Raw genomic sequence first — 25,331 nt, 5'->3', positions numbered from 1 at the left:
CCCATATATACAGCCCCTGACCAGGTCACTTCCACAGCACTCTCCTGCACTCTGTCTGCTTTCCTTGCTGCTCTCAGGTAAGAGCGTAGAGCTGGGGGCCTTTCTCTGGGATAAGGGGCCCCAGGTTTCGAAAGGGGCTCCCTAGGAACAGCAAGCTGCATGCAGGGCTTCATGCAGAGTACCAGGTCCGGTCACTGAGCACACATGGGAAGGTCTAAACATGCATGTTATGTGCCAGGGGAGTGGGGGGCTCATGTGTTACAGGGGGAGATGTCTGTATCTGAGCATGTGGGACCAGAATGCACAAGAGGGGTCTGTGTGTGTGTGTGTGTGTGCGCGCACGTGTGTGGTGTCTGAATGCATGGCGAGGGAGGCTATGTACCTCCCTGCCTAAGACACAAAAATATCAACTGGGAGACATGTTTATGATCAGGCCCGAGGACAGGTAGGTCCATCTGTGGGGAGGGGCAAGAGGATGGCGGAGGACGATTATTGAGGAAGCGTGCGCATAAAAGCTAGCCTTGTGAGGCTTGCAATGTGTAACTACCCACGTCCACGCACGCGGAGGGGCTCGTGTGCGCAACTAGGAGTCGAGCCCGCTGCCGTGTGTGTGCCCCCTGCAAAAGTTGCCCCCAGGCACAGGCACGTGGTGTGGCTATTCCTGTCTTCGTACCCTTGACACTGTACTTGTGCTGTATACATACTGAATGTGCACGTCTGTTGTGGAGAGCGCTCGGCTGTGCCATGGGTCTGGCTGCGAGAAGATACCCACAGGGGCTCCTCTCTGACAGTGTTCACCACAACTGACGATAAAACGGGGAGAGGAAGGATGAGAACTGGCTTTGGAGTCCTGAGACTGGGGTTCAAGTCCTGGCTCCACCACTTATTGTTACGTGTTCTTGGACAAGCAAGCCGGTTAACCTAGATTTCCTCCTCTGTAGAATGGGGTGAGGACTGAGTAGGAGAACACGCATAAAAGTGCTCTGTAGGCTGTAAAGCCCCAAAATGTGACCACTGGTTGTACGTCAGGTGGCTCAAAAAGGCAAGCTTCACTAGATGGGGATAGGCAAGGGTGGGGCCATCTGCCAGGAGTGAGGAGTGAGGGGCTCATTGAGTTGACATCAGGAACCTGGGCGGGGAAAGCAAGAGAGAGGACAGGACCAGAGAAGCCACCACCACCGCCCACCCACGTTCAGGCCTGAGACGGAGGGAAGATGAAGGGCGGGGCCAGGGCGAGGCAGGGAAGTAGTCCTGACCAGCCTTCCTTCTCTCCAGGCCCCAGCCAGCTTGAGCCCCTTTCCTCTCAAAGGCACAGTTGAAAAGCCAAGGTAAGGAGAGCTGAAGATGGGGTGTGGGGGGATCTGGGAAGACACACAACTCTAGTTTGTGCCTTGCCTTGGGAGCATGGCTTGGTGGCCAGGAGTTCTCACCTGTGACTAGTGAGGGAGCCAGGGAGGGATGAGGCTCAGAGACGGGTACAGTGGGCATAGTTAGCTTCCTGCTCCCAGAAGCTGGGGACACTCCTCCCTCCTCTAGGAGAGCCCCAGCCGGGACAGAAGTTAGCCTCCCCCCTCTGCCCCGACAGGTTTGCTAGGGCGTTCTCGGGCTAGAGGATGAGCTCAAGGAACGAGGGACTCTCGGTGACCCCTCCTGACCCCTGAGCACAGTGCTAGGCTCGGGGCTCCCGCTGAAGGGAAGAGCCCCGAGAGGGGAGTGGAGGGGAGGGCAGCTAGCTCCTTTTCCCTCCCGCTGCAGGCGCAGCCATGGGGGATACAGAGATGTCTGCGTTTGGGGAGGCCGCCTCCTATCTGCGCAAGTCGGAGAAGGAGCGGCTGGAAGACCAGACCAGGCCTTTCGACCTCAAGAAGGATGTCTTCGTGCCTGATGTCAAAGAGGAGTTCGTCAAGGCCAAGATTTTGTCTCGAGAGGCTGGCAAAGTCACCGCCGAGACAGAGTTTGGCAAGGTGGGTGGCAGGGCCGGTGTGAGAGGCCACTGTAGATGCCCCCCACACCTGGGTGGCCGGAGAGGGGTGCCACCAGGATTGCCCTTCCTCTGGGTAGGGACCTACTCCCTCCAAATAGCCCTTCTCATCCCCAGCATCAGGTCTTTCTTCTCTGGGACCCTGGGTCCTTACCTCATGAGCGTCGTTGTCCTGTAACTTGCCCAAATCCTATCCCTGCTGAGGGGGCTGACAGCAGGGCCTGCACATGGGCTGTTGCAGACGGTGACCGTGAAGGAGGACCAGGTGTTGCAGCAGAACCCGCCCAAGTTCGACAAGATCGAGGACATGGCCATGCTGACCTTCCTGCACGAGCCCGCGGTGCTCTACAACCTCAAGGAGCGCTACGCAGCCTGGATGATCTACGTGAGTGCACCCCGGGACGTCCCTCTGAATCTAGTGGCTTCCTGCTCCATGTATTTCCACCTCCTGGAGTCCAGAGAGTTTCTGTCTTTTGTGCCCAGGCAGTATTGCACTCTGTCCCAATCCCTGCATCCTTGGTGCAATTCTAATACCCTGAGGGCTGGGATTCCTCAGACTGAGCGCGTTCATATGTTTTCCTTTCTCTTCCTCTCCTAAGACCTTTCTCTAACTCCGAAAACCACCAACCCTCCCCCTTCATCACTGGCAACTCACTCCTCGTTTTCCTCCCCTAGACCTACTCGGGCCTCTTCTGTGTCACCATCAACCCCTACAAGTGGCTGCCGGTGTACAACGCCGAGGTGGTGGCCGCCTACCGGGGCAAGAAGAGGAGCGAGGCGCCGCCCCATATCTTCTCCATCTCTGACAACGCCTACCAGTACATGCTGACAGGTGACAGGCCCCAGGCAAAGGGTTTCCTGAGGGCCCTTCCTCCTCCGGAGGGGTTCAGGCCGCTGGGAGTTGCCAAAGAGAGGCAGGGAGCTGGGGCGGGGTCGGGGTGGGGGGGGGGAAGCCAGACGAAGTATCCTGTGTGGCTCCTGAATTTTCCTCCCCATTTTCCCCCCAACAGACAGAGAAAACCAGTCCATCCTGATCACGTGAGTGTGGCTCCTACCTGTTCCCTTCCAGAATCTCCCTGAGCCCAGCCCCTATCAGGACCCCAGCCCCTGTGCATAGACCCACAGTTCTCTTTCCCTCCACCTTCACGCCAGCTCTGATTTCTTCTCTGGGCTTCACCCTGATCTCTCCTTGCTCTCCCCCTTCCTTTCTGCTTCCCATCCCTCTCTTATTTTTCCTCTCCCATCTCCTTCACTCACGCCCCTCCAGCTCATCACTCATTTATCCATAATCCCAGTAACACCACGTCTTCTTCACCTCTTCATTTTCTTTCATCGTTCCCTTCGTAAACCTTCCCCATTCTTCCAGCCCCACCCATTCTTTTCCAAAACAGCCCAGGCCCATCTCCTCTGATTGACCTTGCCCAGCTAAGACCAGATTCCACCTGCCCAAATCCACACCTTCTTGCAGCATCCTTCCTGGTTGCTACCCTTGACCATGTGTACGTCCGAGTACAGCTGTGTGTTTGGGATGCGTATTACCTGGTGGCTTCCTGCTTCAGGGCTCCCCCTGCCAAGTAAAACTAGGCAATCTCTCCTGACTTTAGGCTTGTTGGTCTCAAACAATGTTTGTTCACTGCCTAATAAGCCCAACTGTCCCGACAGCGGAGAATCCGGGGCAGGGAAGACGGTCAACACCAAGAGGGTCATCCAGTACTTTGCTGTCATTGCCGCCATTGGGGATCGCAGCAAGAAGGAGCAGACCTCAGGCAAGGTAGGCCTACTGTCCTCCAGGGGCCTGCACCGCAAAAAGGGAGGAGGAGGCCTCTCACCTGCCACCCTTCTTGACCTCTGCAGGGCACCCTGGAGGACCAGATCATCCAGGCCAACCCCGCCCTGGAGGCCTTCGGCAACGCCAAGACCGTCAGGAATGACAACTCTTCCCGCTTTGTGAGTGGTCCCTGACTTTGGACTTGGGATTTGGGCTGGTCAAGGGATGGTGTCAAATATGAGCCTTCCCTCAACTCATCACCACTCTTCTCCACCTCTCCAGGGGAAATTCATTCGAATCCATTTTGGTGCCACCGGAAAGTTGGCGTCTGCAGACATAGAGACCTGTGAGTGCCATGGATCTGCTAGGGCTCAGCCTGAGCTCACCCTCATTCTAACCATCTCTGTCTCAACCTCCCTCTTTCTCTTTCTCTAGGGCCCTGCCCCTCAGGCTCTCTCCCTCTCTCCATCTCTGTGTCTCTAGGTCTATATAGTCGTCTCCTTCTGAGACTTCCTCTGCTCTTTCTCCATCTCTGTCTCTGCACGTCTGTGTGTCTTGCTCTGGGACTTTTCTTGGAGATCATTCCTCTCCTGGGACTCCATCTTCATCTCTGTGTGTCTGTGTATGCATCTCTCTCCCTCTCGTCTCCCTCTCCCTCTGTCCTTTTCTCACTACATTTATCATTCCTTTCTCTCTATTTCCTTATACTTAAATCCCAACCTTTTCTTCCTCTCTTTCTTCTCCCCTACTATTCACAGACCTTCTGGAAAAATCCAGAGTTATTTTCCAGCTGAGAGCAGAGAGAGATTATCACATTTTCTACCAAATCCTGTCTAACAGAAAGCCTGAGCTGCTGGGTGAGTCACAGCTACCAACCGAGACCAACTATCTCCATGGCAACCTGGTCACCTCGGCTTGCGGCTGCTTGTTGACAGGCCCTGGGTTTATGGCACTGCTGGATTCAGTCCTGTGGGATGTAGGACCCTGTTAAGCCCTGTCATGTGCTCTTCTGCAGGTCATGTGCTGTGGCAGATAGCCCCAGGGAGGGCCACGGGTTTGCACCCACATTCTAACCATGTCTTTCTCCCCCCAGACATGCTGCTGATCACCAACAACCCCTATGACTATGCATTCATCTCCCAAGGAGAGACTACTGTGCCCTCAATTGATGACGCAGAGGAGCTTATGGCCACTGATGTAAGTGCGTGAGGACCCAGCTGAGAGGCGAGGGGATTGGCGGTCAGGGGTAAATGGGGCCAGTTCACTGGCCCAGGAATAGAGCTAAGACACTGGCTGTCTGTTGTTCAAAGTGGTATGGCACTCCCTGAGGACCAGAATGTGCCCTATGAGCAGGGTGTGCTGGGGTACGGGTGTGGTAAGACAGGGCAGGCCAGTACTTGGTGTTTTCAATCAAAGCAGAGAACGGTTGAACGCCATGGGTCAGAGAAGCAGACAAGCCAAAACACAAGGCGTTACCAAGGGAAACGGGGTAGTGGTGGTCATGCAGATGCCATGGGCCTGGCGCAGGCTGTTAGGTAAAGAACAGGTATAGACACATACGAAAGGTCCAGGCAGGGAAGCAAGGGTAGGGCCTAGAAGAGGGGTAACAGTAGGAAACATGAGTGGGCAACCCAGAGCACCTCCAGGGAACAGCCTGACCACTGATGCTGGGGCTGAGGCAGTCTACACCCCACCCGGCTCTTGTACCTCCCGTCTTAGTTTTGGAGTTCCCCACTGGGGATGGGAGTCTCAGAACTCACAGGGATTCAGGAGACAAGATCTCTCTCCAGCTAAAGAGGGGTCTCACTTACCTGCCATACTCCCATTTCTGGGTTCCACCAATACTGGGCCTGCCTACAGAATGCCTTTGATGTGCTGGGCTTCACTTCAGACGAGAAGAACTCCATGTACAAGCTGACGGGAGCCATCATGCACTTTGGAAACATGAAGTTCAAACTCAAGCCGCGAGAGGAGCAGGCTGAGCCAGATGGCACCGAAGGTGGGAGTCAGGGATGCGGGGGGCAGCTGTGGAGCCACTGAAGCCTACATCTGCAGAGGAGTCATCTCATCCTTTACCAACTTTGCTACCTGCCCTTTCCTTCCAGAGGCCGACAAGTCCGCCTACCTCATGGGGCTGAACTCAGCTGACCTGCTCAAGGGGCTGTGCCACCCTCGGGTGAAGGTGGGCAACGAGTACGTCACCAAGGGGCAGAATGTCCAGCAGGTGGGTCATCTTCAGAAGTTAAATGGGGGGCTAGCATGGGGCAGTGGGAGCTTTGCAACTCACTCTTTCCTACCACTCTCTCATCCGGGCCTCTCCCCAACCTTCCAGGTGGCATACGCCACTGGGGCGCTGGCCAAGGCCGTGTACGAGAGGATGTTCAACTGGATGGTGACACGGATCAACGCCACCCTGGAGACCAGGCAGCCGCGCCAGTACTTCATAGGCGTCCTGGACATTGCCGGCTTCGAGATCTTCGACGTGAGTGGGGAGCCCGGGGGCCGGGAGAACAGTAACTCACTGGTCCACACAGACAGCCACTGCTGGCTGAGCCGGCTACAGGCCAGGCGCGGGGACGGCGGTGGGCTCCGCAGTGGTGGAGACGGTCATGTGTCTTCAGGGGGCTCTCCCTCCCCGCCCTGACAGGGGAGGGGAGGGACCAGCTGCACCCCTTGCCGGGCTGGATGCAGCCCTGGGCCCACTCCATGGGCCACGGACAGCTGCCCGCCTGACCCGCTCCCCTCCCCCACCCCCCTGCTCTGTAGTTCAACAGCTTTGAGCAGCTCTGCATCAACTTCACCAACGAGAAGCTGCAGCAGTTCTTCAACCACCACATGTTCGTGCTGGAGCAGGAGGAGTACAAGAAGGAGGGCATCGAGTGGGAGTTCATCGACTTCGGCATGGACCTGCAGGCCTGCATCGACCTCATCGAGAAGGTGCTGCTTCGGTCCCTCCGCCTGAACTCTCCACTCACACCCCATATGCATGAACGGCCCAGAAAAGTGGCAGACCCCTCTCCCTTCTGGGGATCACGATCCAGACAGCAGAAGAAGCCCAAGCCCTAGTTCCCAGAACCTTGCATTATCCTGGTCACCCAGGAGAGGGTGGTGACTGGGAGAGCTGAGTTTCCAGAGGCTTGAGAGTGGACACACGGAGGACAGGCACCTCAAGGATGGTCTCCCACACCAGTGTGCTTGCGGCCCTGGTTTACCCATCAAGGAGCAGGAAGTTTGAGGGTGGCACAGGGGAGCATAAGAGAACACCTATTTTCAACCCCATCATCTCAGGGATCTGGGCGATGGAGTGGTGTGTAAAGCACCTGTAGCATCCACATTCCCAGACTTTCACAAAAGTCCCTCCGAAATCAAACAAAGTCCCACCTTGGGAAGGCTTGAACAGGTGCCAGTCAATAGATAACTGTACTCAGAGCTGACACTGATACCTAATACCCAAAGGAGCATCTCCATTTGCAAATACTGACCCTAGAGCAGGGTCCATCTCCATCTGCTTAAAGCAGGCTCAGTGATGCTCTCCCCTCCACCCTCAGCCCATGGGCATCATGTCCATCCTGGAGGAGGAGTGCATGTTCCCCAAGGCCACTGACATGACCTTCAAGGCTAAGCTGTTTGACAACCACCTGGGCAAGTCCAGCAACTTCCAGAAGCCACGCAACATCAAGGGGAAGCCAGAAGCCCACTTCTCCCTGATCCACTATGCCGGCACCGTGGACTACAACATCATAGGCTGGCTACAGAAAAACAAAGACCCGCTCAACGAGACGGTGGTGGAGTTGTACAAGAAATCCTCCCTCAAGATGCTCAGCACCCTGTTTGCCAACTATGCTGGGTTTGACTCACGTGAGTGGAGACTGGGACCCAGGGGACCGGGAGCAGGATTTCTGCCGTGGTTCTGAGGCAGGTCAAGTGCTACACCCCACCACTTCCGTGTCAGGCTGGGCCCCAAGGTTTACAGGTTCAGTGAGATGAGATAGAATTGGGTGGAGAAGCTGAGGCACCCACAGTGAAGACCCTGGCCTGCAGGCTAAATGTGAAGAGAGGTTGTGATTCCTCACCCCCTGTCCAGACTCCCCACATGCACACTCGTCCCGTTTTCTCGACTCTCCTTCCTACAGCTATCGAAAAGGGCAAAGGCAAGGCCAAGAAAGGCTCATCTTTTCAGACCGTGTCAGCTCTGCACAGGGTGAGTGTGTGACCCAGCGCCACCCCAGCCCTGCTCGTCCCCTGCCGGGTTCATCCCCAGCTCCTCCCTCTCAGTCTCTTCAGGCCCTTCCTGATCCTGTCCACTCTGTCTTCTCTCCCCTTCATCTGCTGGCCTCGTCTCTCACTCCTTTCTTATCTCACCTCACTTTGCTGTCCCTCCTGCCTCGCATCCTCTCCCCCTCCACGTCTCCCCTAGCCCTCCTTTATCCTCTAACTCCTCTCATTCTCTCTGTCTCTCTTTCCCTTCCTTCCTCTCCGCTCACTTCTCTTTCTTTGACTTTCTTTACTTTTCTCACTTGGGTTTTGGACCACAGGAGAATCTGAACAAGCTGATGACCAACTTGCGCTCCACACACCCCCACTTCGTGCGGTGCATCATCCCCAATGAGACAAAGACTCCAGGTAAGCCTAAGAAGTCGGTCCCAGCCCACTGCTGAGACTCATTGCCCCGGGGTCAGGGCCTTCTAGGTCACCTCCTGAGCTCCCACCATGGAGCTTTCCAAATCACACTCTTCTCATCCCATTGCCCATGGAGTCTCACACACTACCTCCCACCCCGGCCACAGTGCTGCCTTACATTTGGAATGTGTAGCTCAGAGTAACGTGCAAGGCACTTTGATGGACATTACCTCATGAGTACCTTACAACCGCTGATGACACGTGTAAGGATTGTTTATCCCTTTCTGAATGAATCATAAGGAGATGGAGGAGTTCAGGTGCCTGGGTTCAAGGCTCTGGCTCTCTTCTGATCAGTTCAGTGACCTCGGTCAGGTCCCTTAACCTGTCCGGGCTTATTTTATTCTCTAGAAAATGGGCTATATTTGCCCTGGCTATCACCTATGATAATAGGCATAAACCATATAAAATAAGGACTGTGAAAGCCTTTCGGTTACTCTCAAAATATGGCTAGGAAAAAATACTGACTTGCTAAGGTTATAGGCCAGTGCATGGCAGAGCCAGGATCAGAACCCAGAACTCTTGGCTCTTAGTCCCATGCTCTCTCCACACACTCCTCTCTCTTACCCTCCTGCCACAGGGCTGATAGACAACCCCCTGGTCATGCACCAGCTGCGCTGCAATGGCGTGCTGGAGGGCATCCGCATCTGCAGGAAGGGCTTCCCCAACCGCATCCTCTACGGGGACTTCCGGCAGAGGTGGGTACCAGGGCCCCCCAGGGCTCAGGGAACAGGGGGAGCGTGGGCAGCCTCGGGTGGGAAGCGAGTCTTCAGGTGGCCTCAGATTCTGTGGGCAGAGCAGATCAGTGCAGAACGTGAGTAACTACGGGCACCTCCCTCCCAGGTACCGCATCCTGAACCCGGCAGCCATCCCCGAGGGCCAGTTCATTGACAGCAGGAAAGGGACAGAGAAGCTGCTGGGCTCCCTGGACATTGACCACAACCAGTACAAGTTCGGCCACACCAAGGTGAGGAAAGGGAGGAAACAAACTGATTACAGGAAGACCTGTCTTGTCCTTTGACTCCTCACCTCATGGCTCCTTTCCTTTTACCAACCACCTCAGGAACATTACTGAACCACGTGCTAGCCCTCCCCATGGACCAGACAGCACTGCTTCCCCATAGCAGCTCCAGCTGCCATTGACCTCCTTCCTCCAGTTCTTTCCTGCCTTGTTACCCTCCCTAAGATAAGCACCCCCTCTTTTCCCTCCTGCCTGTCCTAGTCATGTCCACACACCTTCTCCACAGGTGTTCTTCAAGGCGGGGCTGCTGGGGCTGCTGGAGGAGATGCGGGACGAGAGGCTGAGCCGCATCATCACCCGCATCCAGGCTCAGTCCCGGGGTGTGCTCTCCAGAATGGAGTTCAAGAAGCTGTTGGAACGCAGGTGAGAGATCTCCAAAGGAGGTTCTCAGGTCTCTAAGGCCCAGGTTGGTTCAGGGCAGTATAAGGAGAAAGAGCACGCCGGGTCTTCAAATGACAAAGGGGGCACGACACACATACAGACACAGGGTGGGCCTTGCTGTCGGAGTGTGGGATGGATGGAGGACAGGGCCATGACCCAGGAGCCAGGGCCTCAGGATGGGAAGGAGGGAGGAAGCTCTCTCACCAACCTTCTTGCTGTGCCCCCGCAGAGACTCCCTGCTGGTAATCCAGTGGAACATTCGGGCCTTCATGGGGGTCAAGAACTGGCCCTGGATGAAGCTCTACTTCAAGATCAAACCGCTGCTGAAGAGCGCAGAGACAGAGAAGGAAATAGCCCTCATGAAGGAGGAGTTTGGGCGCCTCAAAGAGGCTCTGGAGAAGTCAGAGGCTCGGCGCAAGGAGCTGGAGGAGAAGATGGTGTCCCTGCTGCAGGAGAAGAACGACCTGCAGCTCCAAGTGCAGGCGGTGAGGCTCCCGGGCCTCTGCTGGCTCTTCTGCCCTACCCTGCCCACATCTCCCACACACCCTGCACTTCCCCACCCAGGGGCTCACCATCTTGTGCCCTCATAGGCAGAGGATTCTGGAATCAACACTTCCAAAGACCTCCAAAGAGGTCTCTCGAGGGAAAGGGAGAAAGAACTAACTTAAAGACATGGACTTTCCACCAGGGTTCAACCTGGATCCACAGCTTAATAATTTTGCAACCTTGGGCAAACAATGTATTATCTTTGAGTCTCAATGTCCTCATCTCTAGATGGGAAATAGAGCCGCCCATCTCACTAGGTTGTAAATATGTAAAGTGCTGGCATCAACAAACGCAGTTCCCTCCCTTTGATGGAGGAACCAGAGGAAGAGGGCCAGATAAAGAGACTTCTGGTTCCCTTCCTCTCTGCTCTCATCCGCCAGTGCTCCCGTCACATTGCCCTAAAACTCTTCCTCTCCCCATCCTTCTGAGGTTCTTCTCAGCTGGGGAGATCCTAGAGCTCCCCTCCTATAGTGAGGGTGCAGCCTGTCCCTCCATGTACTTGCCAGGGCAAGGACCCCACCCACCAAACAGCCTCCCCTCTGTACCTTGCCCTCAGGAACAAGACAACCTGGCTGATGCGGAAGAGCGCTGCGACCAGCTGATCAAGAACAAGATCCAGCTGGAGGCCAAGGTGAAGGAGATGACCGAGAGGCTGGAGGACGAGGAGGAGATGAACGCCGAGCTCACGGCCAAGAAGCGCAAGCTGGAAGATGAGTGCTCTGAGCTGAAGAGGGACATTGATGACCTGGAGCTGACGCTGGCCAAGGTGGAGAAGGAGAAGCACGCAACAGAGAACAAGGTGAGGGCAGCTCCCTCTGGCTCCAGCCCAAGTCTCCTCAGGATTCCCAGACCTGAGTGTGGCCCTGGTCCTTGGCATTGGAGGTCTCCACAGATGTCTCCAGGTTGGTGACCTTTGACCCTAAAGGGGATGGGGTTCTTGGTCAACAGGTGAAGAACCTGACAGAGGAGATGGCTGGGCTGGACGAGATCATTGCCAAGCTGACCAAGGAGAAGAAAGCTCTGCAAGAGGCCCACCAACAGGCCCTGGATGACCTTCAGGCTGAGGAGGACAAGGTCAACACCCTGACCAAGGCCAAAGTCAAGCTGGAACAGCATGTGGACGATGTAAGTAGATTGTCACAAGGGCCTAGATATACCATGTCCATCTGTGCTTGTGTGTGTGTGTATATGTTTGCGGGGGGTGGGGTTGGAGAGTGCTCCCTCTCCTGACACCTTTCTAGAAGGGAGCTGGGGAATAGAAAAGGGGAGGGGTGATCAATTCTGATTCATATATCTCATCTTGCTGATGTGATCAACAGTAGAGATGGGCTTCCTTATTTCACTTTATGTTCAAGCCTATATGTCCCTCCCTTCAACCACAGGATTTAGAGGGTTATCTCGTAAGAACATGAAGCATTTTCTTGGGAATTTTGTGAAGCTCCTCAAGGATGATCTTTGGACTTCTAATATTTTAGCCAGGATCTGATCCTCAGTGATCATTGTTCCCACAGGTAGTCCTTTGAGCATATCTCTACTGAATCACTCTTTATCACTCTGTGTTATCATTACTGAAGTATTGGTCCCAGCCATAGACTGGAAGCTGCCTTTAGGTGGGAACCTGGATTTATTCAATTTTGTGTCTACAGTGCCTAATATGGGGCCTGGTATCCAGTAGCTGCTTATAGGATGCAGAATGAATGAACGTAGCTTTGGGATTTCATCCCACAGTCATTCATTCAGTCATTTATCAAATAGTTACTGAGCATCCCTCCATGCTAGGTGCTCTCACAGTCCCCTGGCAACAACTGGCCCATTCTGGGGAAGCTTTCCCAAGTCTTGACACCTCTCAGGATTCCTCAACCACAGAGGAACTAAGCTCCCAAATCACCAAATAAGGATGCTTGGCCTAACAGGGCACATTGGTCCTTTTCTCCATCAGCTGGAGGGATCCCTGGAGCAGGAGAAGAAGGTGCGTATGGACTTGGAACGAGCCAAGCGGAAGCTCGAGGGAGACCTGAAGCTGACCCAGGAGAGCATCATGGATCTGGAGAACGACAAGCAGCAGCTGGATGAGCGGCTAAAAAAGTAGCGTGTTCCCCGCCCCATCGCCCTTCCTCCTCCCCCGCCCAGCAGCCTGTTCCGCCCATGGCAATATTAGCTGAGCCAAGACATCCATCCTCAGAGGCAACAGCTTCATGCAGCCTCCATAAGTAGGTGCAAAACTGTGGGCAAAGCCTCCAGGAAGAGGGCTTTCCTGCCCCAGACACGCACATCAGGGCCCGGCAGGCCTCCCTGGCAAAAGTCTAACCCGGATCCCTCAAGCCCTCTCTTCCTGCTGGGCACTCAAAAGGGATGGAAAATAACAGCTCACCCCCTTTATACACAAGTCTCTCTGGAGACCAGTTGCTTAACACGGAGGAAAGCTCCACACAAAAGCCTCTCAGGTAAGTCCTTTCAGGTCCTTCACAGAGAGCCCAGAGGACCACAGAGAAACGGCTCAGCCGCCACGCGTGAGCAGTGCACGGTCTGGCTACTTCTTTGTTCAGTGATCTTGTGGTTCCAATTCTTATTGCAAGATCTTCCAAAATGTGTAGATCCACTTTTCACACTTGGTAAACAGTGAGTCTGTGGGGCATTTTTGGATGATCAAAGATCTTATGATGCTTTAGGGTCAGGACTATGAAAGGCTGTGAAACTCATCCTGGTCTACAGTCTCACCAGGAAGTCTTCACACTTCCCCAGGCACAGTACTTGCTGAATGAATGAATAAATATATGATCCCATTGATCCTCAAACCACTTTTAAGAATGGTACTTGAACCCCACTTACCAAAGAGGAAAGGAAGGCTCAGAAAGGTTACCAAGTTGCCCAAAGTAACAGTGACAGAATTAAAGACCATCAGAGCTAAAAGGGGCCTTTGAGTCGACCTAGTCCAACGCCTTCATTTTACAGACCAAAGAAGGGAGCATCTCGGAGCCCAGGTCTTGTCGCCCCACCTACAGTGCTCTTCCTGTTATATTTCCTATTGAACTTCAATCCTTCAGCAGATGTTACACTTTCAGGGACCTTACAACAGCCCTGGAAGCTGGGGTTTTTTTTGATGAAATTTTGCTCCTCGTTTGTTTCATTACCATCTCCAACCACTGGCAGGCCCTCCTGGAGCCCAACCAGCCTTCCTTGCCTCACCCTCCCTCCTTCCCTGCAGGAAGGACTTTGAGCTGAACGCCCTCAATGCGAGGATTGAGGATGAGCAGGCCCTGGGCAGCCAGCTGCAGAAGAAGCTCAAAGAGCTTCAGGTAAGGTCCCTGGGCTGGTCCTCAGCCCAACCCTCCTCCAGGCCGTTCTCTCCCAGCATCACAGGCACTGGCTCTGTGTCTGTGAAGGGAGGTGCTGGGCCATCACAGTTCCCCTGTGGAGCACCTCGAGGAGGGCTGGCTGATCCAAGGATGACATAGGAAGAGATCTTGAAACACTCACGGGTCTGGGGACAGAAATCCCAGCTTCCTATATCAGCTGTGGTTCAGCTGGTGACTGTGGGGAGTCCACTGCCAATCTCTGGGTCTATATGTCCTCCCTTGTTCCCTGTGGCTTTTCAGGCCCCTTCAGCCCTGATGGTCTGTGACTTCAGTTTTTACCTCTAGAGTGGACACTGTGTTGGGTCTTTAGTTGTCTGGTCAGACGAACCTGGCTCTCTCATTCCAACTTCTATTATTTTTGTCACAAAACTGCTTAAACTATCCCTGGAACACAGGTCTCTTTGTCCTTCTTCAAGAGCAAGCTTCAACCACTTTCCTTCCAATAAAGAGAATGTACAATGTTCTGGCCTAAACTCAGCTGTCCAAACCATCTCACCAAAATCCTTTTATTTCTACCTGTCCACTGGTGGAACTAAGCTGCCTGCTCTTCCAGACAGGCCAGGAGCCTTCTACAGCCCTGGGGAGGGGGCTCTGATGGAGGGGTCAGGCGGTGGGTCTGAGCCCCCTATACCCTGCCCAGGCACGCATCGAGGAGCTGGAGGAGGAGCTGGAGGCCGAGCGCACTGCCCGGGCCAAGGTGGAGAAGCTGCGCTCAGACCTGTCCCGGGAGCTGGAGGAGATCAGTGAGCGGCTGGAGGAGGCCGGCGGGGCCACGTCCGTGCAGATCGAGATGAACAAGAAGCGCGAGGCTGAGTTCCAGAAGATGAGGCGGGACCTGGAGGAGGCCACGCTGCAGCACGAGGCCACGGCGGCCGCCCTACGCAAGAAGCACGCAGACAGCGTGGCCGAGCTGGGCGAGCAGATCGACAACCTGCAGCGCGTGAAGCAGAAGCTAGAGAAGGAGAAGAGCGAGTTCAAGCTGGAGCTGGACGACGTCACCTCCAACATGGAGCAGATCATCAAGGCCAAGGTGGGCCTGTGCTCTCCTCTCCCCTCCTCCAATTCCCTCCACCTGCTTCCACTTTCTGTCCGTGTCTCCTCTCTCTTCTTTGATGGTTCAGCTTCCCGCTTCCCTTCTTCTACCCAGTTCTTGGACCCTTTCGTTCCTCCATGCCTTTCTCTTCCCTTCTCCTTTAATTGCACCGCTCACAGCCCTTCAGCACCCCCTACATAGATCGTATGACTCCCCTTCCTGTCTCAGGCTAACCTGGAGAAGATGTGCCGGACCCTGGAGGACCAGATGAATGAGCACCGAAGCAAGGCCGAGGAGACCCAGCGTTCTGTCAACGACCTCACCAGCCAGCGGGCGAAGCTGCAGACCGAGAATGGTGAGCCCCCACCCTGGTCTCCCAACTTCCTGAGCCACCCCAGGCTTGGGTGCTCACACATATCTCTCCAGAGAATGGGACCTGAGGGTTACGGGAGGGGTTGGGGGAGAGAGGAGTGACTGACCTTTGAGAGTTGAGCATGCCTCGGTGCCTCTCCAGGTGAGCTGTCCCGGCAGCTGGATGAGAAGGAGGCGCTGATCTCCCAGCTGACCCGAGGCAAGCTCACCTACACCCAGCAGCTGGAGGACCTCAAGAGGCAGCTGGAGGAGGAGGTTAAGGTGAGGCCTAGACTCAGGGCACTTGGTCCAGCATACTGGCTGGCCTCGCGTCCACATCACTTTCTTAAGAATGAGGCTTGCCGTCTACCCAGTATTTTCCCATTTTCCCATTTTCCAAAAGGGATAATAGCCCAGACTCTACCTCGTGCGTCCTTAATCTATTCCCCATGCGGAGGCCCTCTGTCTTTCTGCTGCTGTCTCTGGAGGGCCTGAAGTAAGGGTGCCCAGGTCGGGGGGAAGTGAGGTGAGGAAATAAACTAGGGAGGTGTGATGGCCTTCACTGGGTATAGGTATGGGATGCAGAAACTGTACAAGTGGTCCTGGGATTAGCAGGGCAAGCTGAAAACTGCAGAAAGAAACTCCACTTGTTCCTGAAATTCTTAGCACTTTGTTGGGCTCATGAAAAAGGGGAAAAAATATGACTTTTCAAAAAGGCCAGGGCTCAAATCCTAACCTGCCTCTTAGAGCTTGGTGATCTTGGGGAAATCAACTAACCTCTCTGAGCCTCCGTCTCCTTCCCTGTAAAACAGGGGTGAGGACGATAACGCCTGCTGCAGTGAGGAGCACGGTGGGGGCGGGGTGGGGGGGGACGGGCAGGAAGCGTTTTGTAAATAGTGCAGTGCTGTACGGACGTTCTTTGCTTATAGTACTCAGTAAACCGTTCCAGGTCCACTAGGGATTTAGAGATAGGTGAGGCCATGCAAGGATGTTGAAATTTAGGGTAAGGAGACGGGCAGGAACTGGAGTTGCATCACAGGGAAAGCTGAGCCCGCCTCCCGGTGCCGCCCCTCCCAGGCGAAGAACGCCCTGGCCCACGCGCTACAGTCAGCCCGGCACGACTGTGACCTGCTGCGGGAGCAGTACGAGGAGGAGACGGAGGCCAAGGCCGAGCTGCAGCGCGTCCTGTCCAAGGCCAACTCGGAGGTGGCCCAGTGGAGGACCAAGTATGAGACGGACGCCATCCAGAGGACCGAGGAGCTGGAGGAGGCCAAGTGAGTCCCGGGCGGCCTGCCTCTGGCTGAGGCCCCTGTGAGGGTAGGATGCAGCCCAGCCCACTCCTCAGTGGGTCCAGCACAGGGGATGGAGGCTTAGCTGCGTTTTGACCACACAGAGGACCCTGCCCTGGCCCCACCTCCTTCTCCTCTCAGGGAAGCTTTTTGCTCGCGTTATGTTTCTCATCCGAATATAAGACGAACAAAAGGTTTGTCTGAGGGCAGAATGCTCCCACCTGGGGCAGGGTGCCATGGCAGGGGAGATGGGGGTGCTCAGAGCCCATGTGTCCTCCGTGTCTGCAGCCTAGAGCCTAGGGATGCCTCGCAAAGGGCCCTCCGGGTGCTGTGGGTCTTCACACCTCCCAGAACCTCTGCCTGCCCCGTTCTCAGCCCCTGGGCCTGTCCTCAGGTTTCTCCAACAATGCTTCTGAGTTTTCAAAGACTGTTTTCTACAAGACTCACAATGTGTACCCTTGTCCAAATCCACACCCTCCATCCTCCCCACCCTCTCCCACCACTACCCCCCTTCCCCCAACACGGGCAGGAAGAAGCTGGCCCAGAGGCTGCAGGAGGCGGAGGAGGCCGTCGAAGCAGTCAATGCCAAGTGCTCCTCGCTGGAGAAGACCAAGCACCGGCTGCAGAATGAGATCGAAGACCTGATGGTGGACGTGGAGCGCTCCAACGCGGCCGCCGCGGCTCTGGACAAGAAGCAGAGGAACTTCGACAAGGTGGGCCCAGCCCGGGGGCTCGCAGCCAGGGGCCAGAGCAGGCGGGCAGGCGGGAGTCGGGAACGTCCTCCCGGGAGGCAGAGGCTGGGAGGAGGCTGAGCCCAGGACGGGGGCCTGGGCGCCCCTGGGGGTGGGGCTGGGGCTGCCCGGTGAGCCGCGTCGCGTCCCCGCAGATCCTGGCCGAGTGGAAGCAGAAGTACGAGGAGTCGCAGTCGGAGCTGGAGTCGTCGCAGAAGGAGGCGCGCTCCCTCAGCACCGAGCTCTTCAAGCTCAAGAACGCCTACGAGGAGTCCCTGGAGCACCTGGAGACCTTCAAGCGGGAGAACAAGAACCTGCAGGGTGCGGGCCCAGGCCGGGGGCGGGGGCGGGGGCGGGGCAGGGAGGGTCCGCACGTGGCGCCACCCAGCGGCTGCTAGAGGCGTGCCCCCCCGTTGGACCACGGCTGCCCCCAGCTGAGCGGCCCGCCCCTCCCACAGAGGAGATCTCCGACCTGACGGAGCAGCTGGGCTCCAGTGGAAAGACCATCCACGAGCTGGAGAAGGTCCGCAAGCAGCTGGAGGCCGAGAAGCTGGAGCTGCAGTCGGCTCTGGAGGAGGCCGAGGTGCGCACACAGGGGTAGAGGGGGCGCAGGGGGTGGGAGAAGAAGCTGAGCTCTAGGCTATGGTCCCTGTTCTCATCTCCCTTTGTTTTGTTCACTGCTTCATCCTCAGAGCCTAGAACAGTGCCTAGCACATAGTAGGCACTCAACAAATATTGTGGAATGAACGAATGAACCTGTCACTTAGTTCCCTTCACATTTTACCTATTACATCTTAGACAAGACTTCCTGTTTAACTCTCCCACCCCCCTTCCATCTCTGCCTCCCTCTTCGGGTTTTTACATTCTGTGCCTGATTGCCTCTGTTTCCTTGGCAACACCGCTCTCTTCATTTTCCTCTTTGTCTTCATAGTTTGCTCTCCTCTGTGAGAGCCTGAATCACCTTCTCGTAGGACTTTTTTTTTTCTTTCTTTCAAATTCTCTTTTCTTCTTCTTCCTTTTGCTTCTTTGACTGAACCACTTACACCACTCTGGAACTCACTTTGTATCCACGATTCATGGACAGACCCCTGCCCCCATCCTGTGCCCTGACTTCCTCGGACCCTCTCTCCCCACCCCCCTCCAGGCCTCCCTGGAGCACGAGGAGGGCAAGATCCTCCGGGCCCAGCTGGAGTTCAACCAGATCAAGGCAGAGATGGAGCGGAAGCTGGCAGAGAAGGACGAGGAGATGGAGCAGGCGAAGCGCAACCACCTGCGGGTGGTGGACTCCCTGCAGACCTCCCTGGACGCGGAGACGCGCAGCCGCAACGAGGCCCTGCGGGTGAAGAAGAAGATGGAGGGCGACCTCAACGAGATGGAGATCCAGCTCAGCCACGCCAACCGCGTGGCCGCCGAGGCCCAGAAGCAAGTCAAGAGCCTCCAGAGCTTGCTGAAGGTACACGGTGACTCTTGGGAGCAGGAAGTCACCTCACCCAGGGAGGGGTGGTGGCCGAGTTGGGTGGTGGCGTCCCATCACAGCGCCAGATCCCTCCTGCCCCTGGGCCGTCGCAGACACCTCCCACAGGTCCCACCTGAGCCGCCGCCAGGGGCTCTCCACAGCGGCCAGTTCAGCTGACAGCCTTCTGATGGGCCAGAGCCCAGCTCCCTCTCTCACGCCCACTCTCCTGATGCGCAGGACACCCAGATCCAGCTGGATGACGCGGTCCGTGCCAACGATGACCTGAAGGAGAACATCGCCATCGTGGAGCGGCGCAACAACCTGCTGCAGGCCGAGCTGGAGGAGCTGCGGGCCGTGGTGGAGCAGACGGAGCGGTCCCGGAAGCTGGCCGAGCAGGAGCTGATCGAGACCAGCGAGCGGGTGCAGCTGCTGCACTCCCAGGTGAATAGTTCCCCTGGGCGGTCCCAGAGGGAAGCACAGGCCGTACTCAGCAGGTGAGTTTCAGGAGACGCTTGTGGTTGCTCAGTACTTTTCCTGCTCTGCCCACCCCGACCCTCAGAACACCAGCCTCATCAACCAGAAGAAGAAGATGGAGGCAGACCTGTCCCAGCTTCAGAGTGAAGTGGAGGAGGCAGTGCAGGAGTGCAGGAACGCCGAGGAGAAGGCCAAGAAGGCCATCACGGACGTGAGTCCCCCCGCCCCCCTGCCTGCTCCAAGATAAGGTTTCCTTTGGCTTGAAGACTTCAACCACGTGTCGCCTCTCTCCTGTGCACAGGCCGCCATGATGGCGGAGGAGCTGAAGAAGGAGCAGGACACCAGCGCGCACCTGGAGCGCATGAAGAAGAACATGGAGCAGACCATCAAGGACCTGCAGCACCGGCTGGACGAGGCCGAGCAGATCGCCCTCAAGGGCGGCAAGAAGCAGCTGCAGAAGCTGGAGGCCCGGGTGCGGGAGCTGGAGAATGAGCTGGAAACCGAGCAGAAGCGCAACGCAGAGTCGATCAAGGGCATGAGGAAGAGTGAGCGTCGCATCAAGGAGCTCACCTACCAGGTGCGGGCGCGGCGGCTGCTCTGGGGCCGGGGCCACTGCATCATGGCATGAAGCCTGGGTGACCGCCACTCCAGAGGGATGAAGTGTTCTCTCTTAGCCTCTTACAGGTCAAGGAGTGAGAGTACAGCCCCTGGCTGCCCTGTTTCTACTCTGCCTGACCCTATTCTACCCTGAGTGTCCCCTGGCTCAGAGGGCAGTCTCTAAGCCTCCTGGCCTTCAAGTTCCACCTCAACCTTCCCCCTCAGCCTTTCCCCTGGAGACACCAGAGCTCGAGCAGAGCTTACCCAGCACAGATTACCAGAAAGCAAATATGTAGCCAAACCTTAGCCTGGCGTCATCACCACCAAAAAACACCAAACCATTAAAACGAATCTCAGAACTTTTCGGTTACTCGGGGAAGTGTAGACTTTAGCTCTGATGGTGTTTTCTAGAATCAGACTGTCAATTAGATTTTCTTTCCATTCTAATCCAGAGAGTCGCCATCCCTCTATGCATACTTGTCCTCAACCTAGATCAAGTCAATGTCATTTCCCAGCAGCCCAGGAAATCCCGTCAGGCCTGCAGTCCCAGAGTTCCTGCCAGCACACGCTGGGTTCTAGAAACAGGGGGTTTATTCTCCACGGGCCCCCAGGACCCCCCCAGGGCCTGTGCACACACACAGTTTTGTGTGCAATTTCAGGGAGCCCATCCGGTCCCTAGACTCTTTCTTGGTACAAACCATTAAAAGTATTCATACCTTTTTTGGTAAGAAATTGTAAGGAGAACTCAAGTGTTTGGTGAGGATCCAGAAGTTGAATTGGGTCAGGATATTGCATTCAGGGTAAAGCTGATGAGTGGGGAAGGGGCTGCAGTGCTTCCCGTGACTATGCCATCCTCACTTCTGCCCGACCCCCAGACGGAGGAGGACAGGAAAAACCTGCTGCGGCTGCAGGACCTGGTGGACAAGCTGCAGCTGAAGGTCAAGGCCTACAAGCGCCAGGCCGAGGAGGCGGTGAGTGACCCTGATGGGGCCCAGGCCTGGAGGAGGGGACAAGGAGCTGGCCCCCAGGCTGGGAGTCTAATAACCCCTGGCTCCTCTCACCTCATCCTCCCGCCCCCCCGAACCCCCGCAGGAGGAACAGGCCAACACCAACCTGTCCAAGTTCCGCAAGGTGCAGCACGAGCTGGATGAGGCAGAGGAGCGGGCGGACATCGCCGAGTCCCAGGTCAACAAGCTGCGGGCCAAGAGCCGTGACATCGGCGCCAAGGTGGGTTTCCCCCACGGCAGCACTCACACACAGATCGGTTCCCCCCAGACAGAGCCCCTCGCACCAGCATCCCTCCCCTTCATTCACTCCCACAGCTGAACCCCACGACCAGAGGTGGGGTAACTCAGTCCTCCATGATTTCTAGGGTTCTTCCCGTTCTGACTACCAATGATTTTGTGAATCCCAGCCCTAGGGTGGTCAGCAAAGACCCCAACGGATAGACACCGAGTGTGTCCCAGTTTCCCCCAACTGCTATTTCTACTTCTCTTCCACCTAGTTTAGGCCTTCAACCTTGTAATTCCAACCTAAGGTGCACCTCGTCCTCACCCAGGAAGCATCCCTCCAGCTGACCCCAGAGCCCTACCCTCCAGAACTTGCCCTCCACACTGACCCCTAGGACCCATCTCCCACCACCAGGGGGCCTCCCTCAGGCCACACAGTGGTCCTCCCCCCATCGGTGCCCATCTCCCCTTTGTTGCCTGTGCCCATCCCTGCCCAACACCCACCTCTCCGGAGCTAGTTTGGACTTTGTTTCCTTTCCAAAGGGCTTGAACGAGGAGTAGCTGTGCCACATCTCCTCGATCTGCCCCATCCTGAGGGTGCAACGAAGCTCCCAGTCCTGGAGCCTGGAGAGCAGCCCCTTTGGAGGAAGTAGAATAAAGCAATTTTCCTTGAAGTGAGATCCTGCCTCTAGACTCTTCTTCACAGCCTGCCAGCCACAGGAACACGAGGACATGGACACGGGGTGGGGGTGGGTGCTCCAGAGGAGGAGTCCAGACCCAGGAGGCCTCCCTGGGGAGCCTGTGAGGCTCTGAGCATCCTCGGTGCAGCCCTGCCAGGTGCTCCCCTTCACCTCCTCCTCAGCAGGGCACACCTCTCCTGCCAGCCCTCTCCCTGGCCCAGAGACCCTGGGAGTTAAAGGAGATTCAGGGAAGCCCTTAAGGCTCTCCTAGAGCGAGTGAGCCCATCTGCATGGACCTACACCCCAGATCTGATCAACACTACCCTCACCTCTGACAATACTGAAGCTGGGCTGTGGGGAGGAGGTTTGGTGTATAAGGGTGCCCCCTGAGGCGTGACCCACTTGGGCAGGTGGGCCCCCAGCCCCGGTCCGAGGCAGGTATCTGAGGGGGCACAAGGACTTGCATCCATAGCCCACCCCCTTCCAGACACGGCCTCCACGGTCTCCAACCACCTCCCCACCACGACCAGGAGAACTGTACCCTAGCCCACCTTCCTCTCCCCCTCACCTCCTCCTGGGACCTGGCCCCTGGTCCAAGGCACTCCATTCTTCTCCCTCGTTACTTCCCACGGTAGCTTCCGTTCCCAAGACCCTCCTCGTCTGGTCTTGCTGGAAGACAGGGGTCCTTTGGCCCATTTAGAGTGGGCCATCTGGAGGGGAGGCAGGCAGATGAGGGATTGGGGAGAGTCACGTGTGAGCAGGACCCTGGGGAAGGAAGGGGAGGGGATGGGTTGCCGGAGGGCTGGAAAGTGGAGGAAGGAGCAGGCTCCCCTCCAACTAAAGCCTAGCCCCCCTGGAGTCGCTGCCACACCTGGGCTGCTCAGGGAAGGCCTGGGACTATGGGCCACAGAGGGCAGGGGCTCGGGAGGCCTTGGCCTGAATCTCCCCCATGCACCACACACAGCCACTCTGGGCTCTGAGGTCCCAATGCAGCAACCAGGAAGGAGGGAATGCCAGTATTAGAGAACGGGAGGAGAGGGAGAGGGGAGAAGGGGAATAGGGAAGGAAAAAGGCAAGACCTGAGGAGTGGGGCAGTGGAGAGAGAGGGAGAGGTCTCAAAAACCTGGAGGACGGTGACCAGGGAAACCAACAGAGAGAAAAGATAGAGGAAGTGCTGTGTCCTCCCTTGGAAAGACCCACAGCCCGTCCCACCTCTCTCCTCACATCCCCCTCCACTCTCCTCGCCAAGCACTGCTCCTCTTCCTAGGAAGGACTTGGAGAGCAATGAGGAGACACGTGAAGGAAAGAGAGGGACACACTTGAAAAGGGAGACGCAGGGGATGCCCAGAGAATCCAAGCTCCCAGAGCAGAGGAGAGAGGCTGAGGAACAGCCAGAGACTGGGCAGCAGACCGGGGGATGGGGCGGTTGACTGGGCTGGCAGCTGAGGCACAGAAGGAGGGTGCTGAGAGAGGATGGGAGAGGGGAGACAGGGAGGGTGAGCCTTGGACCGAGAAGCTGGAAGAGCGAGGTGGGGCGGTACTGGGCAAAGGAGAGAATCCTGGGTCACCTTCAGATTCAGATGCAAGCAAAATCAGGAAAGTGGAGAACAGTCAGGTTAGAGAGAAGTGGATGAAGACCCTGGAGCAGGGTGTGGAGGCAGAGATGGAACAGGCAGAGAGCGAGCCGAGGGTGGGCTTAGAGAAGGCAGAGACTCATGGAAATGCAGGCATGTCAGACCCCGCGATGGACAGAAACACGGTGCCAGGGAGAATCAGAGGCCAGGCCCAACTTTGAGACAGGGAACCAGGCAGAGGGAAAGGGAGACAGACATCCAGGGAGCCAGGCAAAAGAGGGGCAACCTGGTGCCAAGGCTAGCCCTGCCTCCTCGCCCCCTTTCCTGTGGCAGGAGTCTCCATCCCGTGCCCTCACTGTCCAGGACTTCTAGCAGAATGAGGAGTTGCTTTAGGAGGCAGTTGAGGGAGGATGGAGAGCAGGGATGGATGTGAGAGCTGGGGAGAGAAGGGGGCCTAGGAAAGGGAGAGAAGGGCAAACCAGACCAGACGGGGGGCAGAGCCCTGGAACAAATTTCACCCCTCCCCTCAGCCTCCTTCCACAGGAGACAGTGGGGACTGCCTGCCTACCCCTCACCCCCACTCCACCTGTACCCAGTCTGGCCTCTCAGGACATAGGGATCCCTGAGGACAAAGCCTAGTCTGTCACCTGGGCCTGACCCAGCTTGACCTGGTGTTCTCAGCCCCTTATCACGTCCGCATGGCAATGGGAACCAGGCAGTGACGCACTGGGCCACGGGCTGACCCCCAGCTTGCACACTAGGTCCTCCAGTGACCTAGAGCTGGGGACAAGTAGCCTGCATCCCCAGGGGGAACAATTTGGCGTATGCACCTGCAGGAGATGGGAATGTGGGGTTGATTCAGGTCCCCCCAAGGACACTGGATATGGAGTACAGGTTCCCTGCAAACAGATGTATCCTTGAGTCCATTAATGGGGCAGTGGAGGGTCCTAAGGAGTTGGCGCCTTGGGGGAGAGACCACATATTTGGTGGAAAGCAGAGAAGTTGACCCCTGTCCGTCCTACCCACCTCCCCACTCTAGAGCTATATTGAGAGGTGACAGGAGATGGTTTGGGAGGGGCAGCTGGGAGAGCATTCCTGGGTGTGAGGGTGTAGGGAAGGCTAGGGCAGGGGAGTCTGGCTTTGTTTCCTGCACACAATGTCCAGTCATAACAGGCACGGCCTGCTGAAGACCTGACACCTACCGCCTCTGAGAGGTGGCATCACTGGAGGCTGGGGAGGGGGGCCTTGAGGGCCTGGGGCGCTGGGGGACACCCACGAAGACAGACGTGTGAGTATGAGCCCCACAAGGGTCGGGAGGGAGCGCTGGGGTTCTGCCTGGCAAGGGGGAGCAGACGGCAGAGCCCCGCCCCCGCCCTGCAGAACCCAGAGCTTGGGGCCCAACTCGTGTAAATCCCCGGGCGGCCAGGACCCCAGCCAGCCTCAGCAGCACCTGCACCCTCTGGCAGCCCAGAGAGGCGGAAGGGAGCAGCTCCCCGCCCCCCGCTCGCCTCAGGCCCTGGGATTAAGGCCTCTTGCCCCTCCCCACCCTACCCCGCCCCTCACCGGGAGCAGAGGGTGGCAGAGGAGGGGTAAAAGCTTATGTGTGCAAATGTGTGTTTCAGTGTGCATAAAAGCAAGAAGGAAAATCTGCAAACTTAAGTGTGTAAGTGTGAAATATCTCTATGCGTGTGTTTAAGAATGGGCACGGACCCGTGGTGGTCAAGGCCATGTGTGAGGGTGCTGGACTGTGGGTCTGGGTGCACATCTGCTTCGGTGGCGTGGGGCAATCCCTTCCCCTGTTTGAGCGGTTAGACAGTGGTCACTGTATCAGGAGCAGCAGGGGAGGGGCTGGGGGCTCCAGATGTGTCCCCAGAGTAATGCAGCCTCACGTTCCCAGGAGGACACCTGCCTGCAGACTTGGGGACCAGAAGGAAACCAGGACCGCACAGAGAGGGCAGCATGGCAATTCTTTTCCTGACAAAAGGAAACTGAGTCAAGGATCTGGGAAGTAGAGCCCCTCCCTGGGCATCCTGGCTCCAGATGCCAGTCCCCAGCACCATGGGACTCCAGGTCCAGAGAGAGGGGGGAGTTGCTCCCAGCCTGGGCTGTGTGAGGACAGGCCGGGGAGGAAAGGAGGGAGGGGAGCCCGTGGTTGGGGGCAGGGGACAAGCACATGGCCTGCAGGAG

The 25,331-nt window shown here is 56.7% G+C and overlaps 1 protein-coding gene across 1 annotated transcript; it reads left to right on the top strand.

Moving 5' to 3' along the window:
* Positions 1-21,568, top strand: LOC132359601 (myosin-7). The gene is made up of 40 exons (XM_059913901.1): positions 1-77; positions 1,276-1,328; positions 1,756-1,964; positions 2,223-2,366; positions 2,657-2,813; positions 2,992-3,019; positions 3,644-3,752; positions 3,836-3,928; positions 4,032-4,095; positions 4,508-4,606; positions 4,843-4,946; positions 5,610-5,748; positions 5,855-5,973; positions 6,082-6,231; positions 6,516-6,686; positions 7,298-7,607; positions 7,883-7,950; positions 8,285-8,372; positions 9,007-9,124; positions 9,270-9,393; positions 9,674-9,810; positions 10,058-10,313; positions 10,931-11,173; positions 11,323-11,499; positions 12,314-12,459; positions 13,580-13,670; positions 14,371-14,760; positions 14,992-15,118; positions 15,278-15,396; positions 16,192-16,388; positions 16,933-17,116; positions 17,290-17,455; positions 17,593-17,717; positions 18,279-18,587; positions 18,828-19,031; positions 19,150-19,275; positions 19,366-19,641; positions 20,537-20,632; positions 20,754-20,888; positions 21,434-21,568. The coding sequence occupies exons 3-40, from the start codon at positions 1,764-1,766 to the stop codon at positions 21,449-21,451; spliced, it is 5,808 nt and encodes a 1,935-aa protein (XP_059769884.1). The 5' UTR covers positions 1-77; positions 1,276-1,328; positions 1,756-1,763; the 3' UTR covers positions 21,452-21,568.
* The last annotated feature ends 3,763 nt before the right edge of the window (positions 21,569-25,331 follow it).

The sequence above is a fragment of the Balaenoptera ricei genome, chromosome 2, assembly GCF_028023285.1.
Source record: "Balaenoptera ricei isolate mBalRic1 chromosome 2, mBalRic1.hap2, whole genome shotgun sequence".
Taxonomy (NCBI): Eukaryota; Metazoa; Chordata; class Mammalia; order Artiodactyla; family Balaenopteridae; genus Balaenoptera; species Balaenoptera ricei.
This window is presented reverse-complemented; position numbering and strand designations above follow the sequence as displayed.

Bases quoted from the DNA above. Each gene is read 5' to 3' on its own strand.
- LOC132359601 (XM_059913901.1), top strand. From the start codon at position 1,764: ATGGGGGATACAGAGATGTCTGCGTTTGGGGAGGCCGCCTCCTATCTG. The intron at 2,814-2,991 runs GTGACAGGCCCC...TCCCCCCAACAG, and splicing joins CTACCAGTACATGCTGACAG to ACAGAGAAAACCAGTCCATC. The intron at 19,642-20,536 runs GTGCGGGCGCGG...CCCGACCCCCAG, and splicing joins TCAAGGAGCTCACCTACCAG to ACGGAGGAGGACAGGAAAAA.